We start from the raw sequence: 13,108 nt of genomic DNA, 5'->3' as shown, positions 1-13,108 counted from the left end.
TTTTATTAATTTCTAGGAGAGAGAGAGAGAGAGAGAGAGATAGCGTGAGCAGGGGAGGGTCAGAGAGAGAGAGGGAGACACAGACTCTGAAATAGGCTCCAGGCTCCGAGCTGGCAGTCAGCACAGAGCCCGACGCGGGGCTCGAACCCACAAACCGTGAGATCATGACCTAAGTGAAAGTCAGACGCTTAACCGACTAAGCCACCCAGGCGCCCCTATTTTTCTAGTCTTAATTACTGTAGCTTTATAATACATCTTGATGGAGCAAATCATATCATCATGTTCTTTTACAAGAGTGAATTGGCTATTCTTGGCCTCTTGAATTTCCTTCTTTGTTTTTCATAGTTGCAAAGTATTCCTTTGGATGAGTGTACCAGGTTTTATTTAGTCTTTTGCCTCTATAAATAACACTGCGGTGAACATTCTTATAGATATGTCTTTGAGGTTATGGGCAGGTATTGAGAGGATATACTCCATCTTCTGTCTACAATGGACTTATCCTCTGCTCCCCTTGACCTACTCCACTTGTCCTTCAAAACCTTCCCAAATATCCCTACCTTTGATAAAGCCTTTGCCTACTCCATGGGAAGGGTTAGTCACTCTTTCCTCTATGTTTTCATAGCCCTAAATGTTCGCCATTGCTGCACTTATCACATCCTACAATGCCACTTTCCTTTTATTTTCCCTTGGTAGAATGGCAGCTTTTAGAGTATGGAAGATGTGTCTTACTCCTCTGTGCGCTTGGTGCATCACTGGCACTCAGCAAATCCTGATGAGTGTACTAACACGGGAATATAGAAATGAATGAACTCCAGCTAGATTCTTGTTTTTCCTGATTTTCCAATTCTGTTCATTAACTGTGTCCTTGTAACATTTATATTTTTGTCCTTAGATCCCAGAGTTTATGACTTTAAAAAAGTTTCCTTCTCAGAACTATACTTGTAATTTAGGTATTGCTGATAATAGCTAGAAAAGATGGGAAATGTGGAGGAAAGCAAAGGAAGAAAAAGCAGAAATTAATGTCAGAAAGAAAGAGAGTATTAGTTGAATTATACTAACCTGTAACTGGTTTGGGTGGTTTGATCTTCATGATGTGAACTGGAGGACTCAACTTAATGTCTCCTCTAAAACAAATGTTTACATCCTACAAGAAGGAAAAGGCATAGCTAATAAGCCAACGAAGGAGATGTAACAGAATCATTAAAAACACATCCCAAAAGAAGACAGAAAAAGAGGGAAGAGGAAGAAAAACAGATGGGACAAATAGAAAGTAAATAGCAAAGTGATTTATTTAAATCCAAATGTATCAACAATCGCATTAAATATAAATGGTCTAACTACCCAAATAAAAGGTAGAGATTGTCAGATTGTATAAAAAGGTAAGACCCAGAGTACATGGGTGGCTCAGTCCGTTAAGCTTCTGACTCTGGCTCAGGTCATGATCTTATGGTTTATGGATTTGAGCCCTGTATTGGGTTCTCTGCTGTCAGGACAGAGCCCACCTCAGATCCTCTGTTTCCCTCTCTCTCTCTGTCCCTCCCCTGCTCTCTCTCTCTCTCTCTCTCTCTCAAAAATAAATAAATAAACTTTTAAAAAGGTAAGACCCAATTATATGTTGTCAAAAAGAAACTCATTTTATTTTTTTATTTTTTTTTTAATTTTTTTAATGTTTTTTATTTATTTCTAGGAGAGAGAGAGACAGCGTGAGCAGGGGAGGGTCAGAGAGAGAGAGGGAGTCACAGACTGAAACAGGCTCCAGGCTCTGAGCTGGCAGTCAGCACAGAGCCCGACGTGGGGCTCGAACCCACGAACCGCGAGACCATGACCTAAGCGAAAGTCGGACGCTCAACCGACTAAGCCACCCAGGCGCCCCAAAAAGAAACTCATTTTAAATACAAAGACATCAATTTATTACAAATATAAGAAAAGATCCATCTTATAAAACTAATCAAAAGAAAGATGGGGTGGCTATATTAATATCTGACATAATAGATTTCAGAGAAAAGAATATTACCAGGAATAAAAGACTCACTGAATAGTGATAAAATGGTCAGTTCATCAAGAAGACATAACATTCCAAATGTTTATGCACCTAATAAGAGAGCTTCAAAATACAGAAAGCAAAGATTCATCAAAATGAAAACTGAAATAGATAAATCTGTAATCTTAGATATTTGAATACTCCTCTCCCAATAACTGATAGAATAGACAGACAATCAGTAAGAATATAGTAAGGATATAGAAGGAAAAGCAGACTTAAATAACTTGACCAATAGTTAACTATTGGTCTAACTATTAATAATAATAACTTGACCAAAATACACATTTTTTTCAAGTGCATGTAGAACACTTACCAACAACATAAACCATATTCTGGGCATTAAAAAAAACTTAATAAATTTAAAAGGTTTCAAATTATATGAAGTATGTTGTCTAGTCACAATGGAATTAGAAACCAAAAAAAAAGAAAACTATTTGAAACATCTCCAGTATTTAGCACACTAAATTAATATGCTTCTAAATACTTCACTGGTCAAACAAATTTTTAAAAAGCAAATTAGGAAGTATTTTGAGGTATTTTTAAAAATGGGAACATCTCATCAAAATATAAAGAATGCAGCTCAAACAGTGCTTAGAAGTAAATTTATAGCACTAAATGCCTATATCAGAAAAGAAGATCTCAAATGAATGACCTAGCTCTCTACCTTAAGAAACTAGAAGGCAAGGAAAAACTTAAACCAAAAGTAAGCAGAAGAAAGGAAATAATAAAAATCAAATTTGAAACTAGTCAGATAGAAAACAAAAAAAAGTAGAGACAGGGGCACTTGGGTGGCTCAGGTGGTTAAGCGTCCTACTTCGGCTCAGGTCATGATCTCATGGTCTGTGAGTTCGAGCCCCACATTGGGCTCTGTGTTGACAGCTCAAAGCCTGGAGTCTGCTTCAGATTCTGTGTTTCCTCTCTCTCTGTCCCTCCCCAGCTTGTGCTTGCTTTCTCTCTCTCTCTCTCTCTCTCTCAAAACAAACTTAAAAATTTTTTAAAAAGTGGAGACAAAGAAAAAACAGGTTCTTTGATAAGATTAAGAAAATTGACAAAACTCTAGCCAAGCTGATTAAGAAAAAAAAGAGAAAACACAAATCACCAATATCAGAAATGAAGAAAATGACATCAAAACAGATTTTATAGATAATAAAAGGATAATAAGAGAATGTTAACCATTTTAAGCCAATGCATTTGATAACTTAGATTAAATGGACAAGTTCTTTAAACGACACAAAATACAAAAGTTTGCTTAAAAAGAGAGAGATACCTGGAGTGCCTGGCTGACTCAGTCAGAAGAGTGTGTGACTCTCAATCTTGAGGTCTGAGTTGCAGCCCCATGTTGGGGGTAGCAATTACTTTTTTTTTTTTAATTTTTTTTTAATGTTTCATTTATTTCTAGGAGAGAGAGACAGCGTGAGCAGGGGAGGGTCAGAGAGAGAGGGAGTGACAGACTCTGAAACAGGCTCCAGGCTCTGAGCTGGCAGTCAGCGCAGACCCTGACGCGGGGCTTGAACCCACGAACCGCGAGATCATGATCCAAGCGAAAGTCGGACGCTTAAACGACTAAGCCACCCAGGCGCCCCAGCAATTACTTAAATAAATACAAACTTAAGAAGAAAGAGATAACCCTTTGTCACTAAAGACACTGAATTTGTAGTTCCAAAAGGAAAACTCCGTGGCTAGATGGTTTTCCTGGTAAATTCTATCAAATGTTTTAGGAAGAAATAATACCAATTCTACACAAACTCTTCCAGAAAATAGAACAGGAACACTCTAACTTATTATATGAGGTCAGCGTCATCCTGATACCACAACCAAAAGATGTCAGAAAAATATGAAACTGGGGTGCCTGGCTGGCTCAGTCAGTGGAGTGTACAATGCTTAATCTCAGGGTTGTGAGTTTGAGCCCCACATTGGGTGCAGAGATTACTTAAAAATAAAATCTTAAAAACAAAATGAAACAAAACAAAAAATGTCCTTCATGAACACAGATGTAAAATTTATTAACAAAATATTGGGAAGCTAAAATCAGTCAGTTAGAGCCATTGTAAACAAGAAAGGGGACCAATGTAAGAGACAGGTTTTAATTTCTATACTAAAGGAGAAACATATTTACATATGTCTATAGTTATATATCTACACTAATAAATTAACTGCATTCTGACTGATATTGGCTCAAAAATTTTTTAAATGATGGACTAATAACCATAGAAGAAATTGAAAATATAGGACTTTTATAGACTTAGAGGGTAAAAAAAAAAAAAAAGGACATCCAGCTTTCTTTACAAGGCTAGCCTAACACTAATACCAAACGCTGTTAAGAAAACCACAATAGGCTAATCTCATGTTTGAATTTATTTTATTTTATTTTATTATTTTTTTTAATGTTTTATTTATTTTTAGGAGAGAGAGAGAGAGACAGCGTGAGCAGGGGAGGGTGAGAGAGAGAGGGAGATACAGAATCTGAAACAGGCTCCGGGCTCTGAGCTGTCAGCACAGAGCCCGACGCGGGGCTCGAACCCACGAACTGTGAGATCATGACCCAAGCGAAAGTCGGACACTTAACTGACTAAGCCACCCAGGTGCCCCTCATGTTTGAATTTAGATATTATCTCTATGAATACGTAACTATCAGTTTGCTTTGCTGGTATTTTATTTGGGACTTTAATATTAGCAAAAACAAGCTGAAGCATAATTAAATGAATTATTACCAAGCATGGATTACCCAAGAATGGGAGTAAGAAAGTTTTGGAGCTCCTGAGCAGCTCAATTGGTTAAGCATCCAACTCTTTTTTTTAAATTTTTTTTTTGTATTTATTTCTGAGAGAGACAGACAGACAGAATGAACAGGGAAGGGTCAGAGAATGAGGGAGATACAGAATCCAAAACAGGCTCCAGGCTCTGAGCTGTCAGCACAGAGCCCGATGCGGGGCTCGAACCCACGAACCGTGAGATCAGGACCTGAGCCAAAGTCGGACACTTAACCGATTGAGCCACCCAGGTGCCCCAAGTGTCCAACTCTTGATTTTGGCTCAGGTCATGATCTCACAGTCTGTGAGATCAAGCCCCGTGTCGGGCATCATGCTAACAGCACAGAGCGTGTTTGGGATTCTTTCTGTCTCTCTCTCTCTGCCCCTCCCCCCGACTCACACCCACACATGTACTCTCTCTCTCAAAATCAATAAACATTAAAAATATTTTAAAAAGAATGTTTCAACATTAGAAAATCTATTAATGCAGTCTACTACATTAGCGGATTAAGGAAGATGCGTCTTCTCAAAAGATGAGGAGAAAGTATTTGGTGAAGGTCAATGTCCATTCCTAATTAAAACAAAAATTTTCAATGTTTATTTATATTTGACAGAGAGAGAGACAGAGACAGAATATGAGCAGGGTAGGGACAGACAGTGAGGGAGACAGAGAATCCGAAGCAGGCTCCAGGCTCCAAGTTGTCAGCACAGAGCCCGATGCGGAGCTCAGACCCATGAACTGCGAGATCATGACCTGAGCCGAAGTCGGACGCTTAACCAACTGAGCCACCCAGGCACCCTAATGTTTATTTTTGAGAGAGAGCACGCGTGCACACATATGTGTGCCCACGTGAGTGGAGGGAGTGTAGTAAAGGAGCAGAGAGTGAGAGGGGTGACAGAGGATCTGAAGCAGGCTCCATGCTGACAGCACAGAGCCCAATGCGGGGCTCAAACTCACAAACCCTGAGATCATGACCTGAGCTGAAGTTGGATGCTTAACCACCAGGTTAGCCACCAGCTTAGCCACCAGGTGCCCCCAAAACTGTATTTTTTTAAAATAAACGGATATAAGAATATAATTGTACACTTACACTGAAGATCAAGAAAACACGCATCGAGCTAATAACGGTGATAACCTGTGAAGAGGCCTGCTCTCTCTGAATTACCTGGCTTTTTCTAGAGTGATGTGTTCATGTACTGTTTGTATAATTTGAAATATAATGTAATTTAAAAAGAGGGAAAAGAGAGGGCTCTAGAGAGACTTCCATTGGAGGTCACCACTACTCTACTGATAAGCCTGAGTCCTCCCAAGAGCTGAGCCCCTGGAGAGCATGGTGTGCTGTCATCGTCAAAGGGAGAGCCCGGAAGCCCCCGGGGTGGGGGGGTGGGGGCGCTCTGTTCTCTGAGGTATCCTAGTACAAAGATGAACCCCCAGGAAACCTGGCTTGGTGAAATGGGCTGTTGTTTTGGCAGGGGCAAAGAGGGTTTCATGGGACTTGCGGAGGGGGGGTGCTGGGTATACACATTTTAGGGGCCTCTCTAAAAGAAAGAACACAAAACTTTCAACGCAAAATGCCCATGGCCACCCTAATACCATCCAATACAGGGGGAAGTATGACAGGGGAAGTCTGAGTGAAAACAGACAGTGGTCGGGGCGCCTGGGTGGCTTAGTCAGTTAAGCATCTGACTTTTGCTTAGGTCATGATCTCGCGGTTCGTGGGTTCGAGCCCCGCGTCGGTCTCTGTGCTGACTGCCAGCTCAGAGCCTAGAGCCTATTTCAGAGTCTGTATCTCCCTCTCTCTCTGACCCTCCCCTGCTCACGCTGTCTCTCTCTCTCTCTCTCCTAGAAATAAATAAAAATATTTTAAAAAACAAAAAACAAAAACAGACAGTAGTCCTAAGTGATTGTGGTTAAAATATTTTGGTAATTTTACAAAAAAATACGTGTGAACACATTGGTAGGACCCGTCACAGGGTCTTGGAAGGGGCCATACAAGTGAGGGGCCCTGAAATTTAACCTCCTATGCCTCCTTGGAAACCCATCTCCAGACAAACGACTTGGGTCAATTATCCTCAAGGATAGGGGACCATTCTCCATGGACATGAGGCATGAGATTAAATCATAGAGAATTTGAAAATAGTGCCATAGTGGAACATTTTACTAGTATACTTGATGATTAAACTAACTTTCAAGTCATATTAAAAATCTGTGGCATGTAAATTGAATCTGTTTCCCTGGAGATTTTCTTTAAAGTCCCTTACCGTTTCCAAATTCTCTGAAGTCACGGAATCAAGAGTATTCTGAGGATAAAAAGTGAGAAATTAATTCACAATAGGCTTGCTGTGTGTCACACACACACACCCCTTTAATCTCTTTCTTCCCCTGTTACTATTCTCAGTAGTGACCTCATTCGGTAGAAACGGAGGATCCAGATTTGTGTGGCCCTCTGGCCTGATGGATTTTAACACACCATCCCTACTGTCTAAGATCTTAAAATGTAGTAGGGGAAACTGGGAATAGTGATCGGAGGAAAAATGAATGAACAGAGGTAAAGAGATCGGTCAGGAGCCTATTATAAAAATCTAAGTGGAAGTGAATATTCGTGATGGGCAAAATATATTGAGGATGTTGGCAATTTCATTTAACCAACTCTAAATGTAATTCATAGCCACCAGGACTAGCCCTGGAACTGGCGTTAGTTGGTTGCTTCTCAGTGTATGGAAACTGGGTGAATTATGGTGAGAAATACCCTTTTCCAAGTAGTTTTCCCGGTTAGATAAGAAATTAAACCCTCGAAAAATGTATCTGTTGGATACTGACTATGATACTGTGCAGTTGGTTCATAAGGTTGGTTAATAAGGAGCAGAAAGTATGTTCTTAACAATCCAGAAAATTATCATCCAGTTAATTAAAAAAAAACTTTTACGCACAGAAGGATAACTAAAAATCAAGGTTGTGTGTGGGGAAATGCCCAAAACGATGTACAAGAAATAAATTCTGTTTTGTTCTGTTTTGTTTTAGAATTTATTTCTGAGAGAGAGAGACAGCATGAGCAGGGAAGGATCAGAGAGAGAGGGAGACACAGAATCTGTTTGTTTGTTTGTTTGTTTTTTAATATTTTTATTTATTTCTAGGAGAGAGAGAAACAGCGTGAGCAGCGGAGGGTCAGAGAGAGAGGGAGTCACAGACTGAAGCAGGCTCCAGGCTCTGAGCTGGCAGTCAGCACAGAGCCCGACGCGGGGCTCGAACCCACGAACCGCGAGATCATGACCTAAGCGAAAGTCGGACGCTTAACCGACTAAGCCACCCAGGCGCCCCGGGAGACACAGAATCTGAAACAGGCTCCAGGCTCTGAGCTGTCAGCACAGAGCCTGACACAGGGCTCCAACCCGCGAACCGTGAGATCATGACCTGAGCCGAAGTTGGACACTTAACCGGCTGAGCCACCCAGGTGCCCCTGAATTCTATAAGAGTTTAGAGGAGGAAGATCTCTGGGCTGGTAACTCTTCCAGTGGTCAGGACTACATCCCCCTTTGAAGACCTCCACTAGGAAGAAAAGGCATTTGTTTGAAGCCACTCAATGAACTCAGCCATGAATGTGAGTCTCAATCTCGCTCTCCTATATTAATAATTTCACAAGTCTTTAGCACCTGATACGGTGTGTTTTAAAAGCTCACCCAATTAATAATTGTTGTTGGTTAGAAACGAATAAATGCATATTGGATGGATAAGCAGATCAGGTCTCAAAATAATATTTACTGGGGAGCCATATTTTAAAGACACAACACAAGGCCCACATATAATGAAATGGAAATGGGGGCCTGTGGCTGGCTCAGTTGGTAAAGCATGCAACTCTAGATTTCAGGGTTGTGATTCTGAGCCCTGTGTTGGACATAGAGATTACTTAAAAAATTAAAAATATAAAAAATAAACTGAAATGGCAGCATTCCCAATTTCTAAGAATAATATGAAGAATGTATGTACCATATTCCTCTCTATCGAGAACAACCTGTTTATACCATAGTCTGGGAAATCCAGGGGAATGCAAGGCATGAAGGGATTATTTCAGCCCAGATGGGGAAAAAATCACCAATGAGGCAGAGTCAGGATAAAAGACACCCCCTCCACCCCCCCAGCCAGGAAATACCTGGGAGTGGTCTTCGTGGAGGCAGCTCTCGGACAAGAGACAGGTGAGGCTCCCCCCTGCTAAAGTCACCTCTATTGTTTAATATTTTAACCAAAGCGAATCGATTTTGGAGTCATGGGCTGGCAGGCCTGTTGTCCTTACAGCCTCCACCGGACCCCATTCATCTTGAAATTCCAAGGAGGAATTCGTTTGGATGTGGGTCAAGGGTAGGGAGAAACCTATCAGTGGGAAAGGGAGATGTTTCCTACCAGTTGCAGCTGCTTGACTTTCTTCTTTGGATTTATAGCAGGTTGGGGGTGCTCCACTTCCTTGACCCAAGACTCCTTGGGCAATTTATACACATCCAGCCAAATATCTCCGGCGCCTGCATTGGGAAACCAAGGAATCGTTGAGCAACCTCAGGCAGGCGACAAGTCTCCCATGAGGAATGGCCTATCTTCTCAGAACCCCTGGCCTGGAGACCCCGCAGGCACCCTGGGAACGGCAACTTTGACAAATTGAAGGTGATGTCATTGCAAGTCCTCACTCAGGGAGAGCTGGAGAGCCCCTCCCATCGGGCCTCCGCCATCTGAAGGAAACAGGGCCCCTCATGCTTACAGCACTGATATAACTGTTTTTAACCAAGCTGTCTGCTCTGCCTGGTCCCCATGTTTTCTAGGCTTCAAATGGTAAATTCCACCAGCATTTTGTCTTACAGCTTTTCCTGTCTGGGGAGGAAGGTGGTATAAACAGACTCAGTGGCTGAGAGGGGCATGGCTAAGGGCTAGAATTGGGAGAGGTCCCTTAAGAACATTCTTCTGGGTGATATTAGAAGAAATCGCAACCCATGAAGTGTCTGTGGGGCTTTAACTCATTATAGAAACACACTCAGCTTGGGGCGCCTGGGTGGCTCAGTCGGATAAGCATCCGACTTCAGCTCAGGTCATGATCTCACAGTTCGTGGGTTTGAGCCCTGCGTCAGGTTCTATGCTGACAGCTAGCTCAGAGCCTGGAGCCTGTTTCAGATTCTGTGTCTCCCTCGCTCTCTGACCCTCCCCTGCTCACACTATCTCTCTCTCTTCGAAATAAATAAAACATTAAAAAAAAAAAAAAAAGAAAGAAACACACTCAGCTTCTGTACGGACTTCCTGCCAACCTGGGAAGGCTTGCTTTCCCATGGTGTGGGGATCTGGCTAAGTGTTCTCTCTAAAAAGTAGTTATCTGGACGCCTGGATTTCAGACTTCTGGCCCCCAGTCCTCCAAGAGAATAAATATCTTTGGTTTTGAGCCACCCAGTTTGTGGTACTTGGTTGGGGCCACCCCAGGAACTACTATAGAGTATAAAAGCTTCCTTTGGTGCATAAAGCATTATGAAATATATGCTTTCTCAAGCATTTCACGTTTGAGGGGCCTGGGGCAAGAGTATAGAGGCTTGGAGTTAAAAATCAAGCTAAGAATCACTTGAATAAAATACATCCTATCACCACAGTAATAATTACAGTATGGAAGATCCAAAGACGAATGCTAGAATTGGTGGGCCGTAGTTTAAGGGGAAATCTCATAGGTGCGTTGCCCCCAAATTCTTTGATCCTCCTACCTCTAGGAAGAGAGGCTTAGATCCTCTGCCCCAGGTGTGGTCCGGGCGTAGTGACTTGCTTCTAACAGAGTGTGGGAAGGGAAGTGTATTATCCGTGGAGGAACCCGGCACATACCAGTTAAGTAGGCGATGGGGCTAGCAGATACACCCCTATGTTCAGTGACAAGAGCACTTCAACCCTGTGGCCTCTCCCCCAAATCCTTAACCCCGGTTGAATCGTGAGAAAAATATCAGGCAAATTGAAATTGAGGGACATTGTGCAAAATACGTGACTGGTATTCTTCCAAAGTGTCAAGGGGTGTTCTTCAAAAAAGGGTCAAGGTCATGAAAAACAAGGAGAGACCAAGAAATTGTCACAGATGGTAGAAGACGAAGAAGACACGATGAGTAAACATAATATATCCTGCATTGAGCCTTGGGACTGAAATATTAGTGGAAAAGCTGGTGAGAAATATGGGGGAGAAAACCCTTTAGTTAATAGTAGTATGCCAATTTCATTGCTTAATTTTGACAAGTGGTCATGTTTAATGTCGGTATTGGAGAAGCTGGGCAAAGGGTGCAGGGGAAGTCTGTGCCTATCTTTATAGCTCTTCTGTAAATCTTTGCAGTGCTTCTGTAAGTTATTTCTAAATAAAAGATTTGGGAAAAAAGGTGGTTGTCTGGAAGGGACTGCAAATCTGAACCTTCTCAACAGCCTTTGGTTAATCTTGCCTTGTAGGAGGAAGGCTGCGAAGTCCCCTCCGTGAGAGATCTCCATCTTCAGACAGGTGGTTTGCTTGCTGGTATCATCCTGAAAAGAAGACAGGCAGAAAGAGGGAGCTCAGCCTGAGGACAGAGAGGAATGTGTTTCGGGGTCTTTTAGGGTTGACACTGGGGAACATAAATCCTTTTAAAGCTTGTGACACAAACAGATGCCTCAAACTGCTTCATACTACTTCCCATTTCTGTCCGGGAGTTGGACAAGATCGTATGTAAAGAAGCAGAACTCGATTTTCCGCCTCAACGTTTTTGGACTCGCTTCCTGGTTTCTTAAATACTCCGGATGATGGTGGTGATTGCATACTATCTGTTCTCCTGGTCAAAGCTGCAAACTATAAGGACCTGTACCAGCACTCAGTTATTCAAAAATGAGATGAAGTTAGTTCTCCAGGACACTGAAAACTCTGGTCAGTTACTTGAAGAAAGGCTCTATCTCGACCTGAGCAGCGCCTCCCGCTGTCCTGGCTGCTATAACAAAATACCATGGACTGGATGGCTCACAAACAATAAACCTTTATCTCTCACAGTCCCCGAGGCTGGAAACCCAAGGTTTCCAAGGACTTCAAGAACCTGGCCGATGCAGTGCCTGTTAAGGGTCCATTTCCTGGTTCACAGATTTCCTGTCTGCCACATTCCGGCCATGTCTTCACATGGTGGAAGGGTTGAGGGAGCTCTCCCGGGCCTCATATAAGGGCACTAATCCCTTGCCCTTGCCCTTGATGAAGACACTGTTTTCATGAGCAAAACACCTTCCAAAGGCCCCACCTCCTAATATCATCACAGTGGGGGCTAGGATTTCAACCCAAATTTTGCAGGGACATAAACATTCAGTCCATAACAAGCAGAGACTGACTGTAACCCCAGTATGAAATCTACTCAAATTTCAGGCCACGTGAGAGACTCCATGTTTATGGTTGTCTGTGGCTTGCTCTTTAATTTCCTTAATTGTATCTTTAAAATAACAAAGATAGTTATTATTAGTATTAGTATTTTAAGTTTATTTTGAAAGAGAGAGGATGAGCAGGGGAGGGGCAGAGAGAGAGGGGGACAGAGGATCCAAAGCGGGCTCTGCTGACAGCAGAGAGCCAGATGCGGGCCTCGAACTCACGAACCGTGAGATCATGATCTGAGCTGAAGTTGGATGCTTAACCAACGGAGCCACTCAGGCACCCCAAAGATAAGTATTATTATTAAGACCTTTATTCAGGTTCGGTGCTGAGAGCTTGGAGCCTGCTTCAGATTCTGTGTCTCCCTCTCTCTCCTCCCCAGCCCTCGCTCTCTCTCAAAAATGAATAAACATTAAAAAAAAAAAAAGAACTTTATTAACAGGTGCTTACATTTTGTTGACTTTTTTGAAAAAAAAATCAAGTTATAATGTTTTACTGCAAATTAAAAACGAGGTGCTTAAAAATCTCAACTTGGCTAGATATGAAACAATTTTAAAGCCTTTCAAAGGGTATATTTTAAAAAAAAACCAGGCTTTTTGAAAAACTCATTTGGTATTACCAAAAAGAGACATCTTCAGGTAAAATTAAAAATCAGGGGTGCCTGGGTGGCTCAGTCAGTTGACCCTCTGACTCTTGATTTCTGCTCAGGTCATGATCTTGCATTTGGTGAGATCGAGGCTCACATGGGGCTCTGCCCTGCAGTGTGGAGCCTGCTTGGGATTCTCCTCCTCCTCTCTCTGCCCTTCCCGTGCTTCTGCAGCTTCTTTCTCAAAATAAATAAACAAACATAAAAAATACTAAATAAAAACCAGATGCTGGCACAGATAATGGTACTAGTTCTAGTTGTCTGGTCAGCGGTGGAAAAACAAGCACTTAAGGTCTTCAGC

The 13,108-nt window shown here is 42.1% G+C and overlaps 1 protein-coding gene across 2 annotated transcripts in view; it reads right to left on the bottom strand.

Annotated features, from left to right (window-relative positions):
- WDR93 (WD repeat domain 93) overlaps nucleotides 1–13,108 on the bottom strand; it is a 47,888-nt gene that overhangs the window by 18,451 nt on the left and 16,329 nt on the right. The window contains exons 5-8 of one of the 2 annotated variants that reach the window (XM_039257628.1): nucleotides 11,227–11,305; nucleotides 9,188–9,303; nucleotides 7,054–7,092; nucleotides 1,060–1,144 (exon numbers count right to left, since the gene is read on the bottom strand). In XM_039257628.1, coding sequence (XP_039113559.1) covers nucleotides 1,060–1,144; nucleotides 7,054–7,092; nucleotides 9,188–9,303; nucleotides 11,227–11,305 — 319 coding nt within the window. Of the gene's footprint in view, nucleotides 1–1,059; nucleotides 1,145–7,053; nucleotides 7,093–9,187; nucleotides 9,304–11,226; nucleotides 11,306–13,108 lie in introns of those variants that run through there. The other variant, XM_039257619.1, reaches the window with a different exon arrangement.

The sequence above is a fragment of the Hyaena hyaena genome, unplaced genomic scaffold, assembly GCF_003009895.1.
Source record: "Hyaena hyaena isolate Hyena2069 unplaced genomic scaffold, ASM300989v1 scaffold_13, whole genome shotgun sequence".
Taxonomy (NCBI): domain Eukaryota; kingdom Metazoa; phylum Chordata; class Mammalia; order Carnivora; family Hyaenidae; genus Hyaena; species Hyaena hyaena.
Note: the sequence above shows the minus strand (reverse complement) of the source record. Positions and strands in the feature narration are given on the sequence as shown.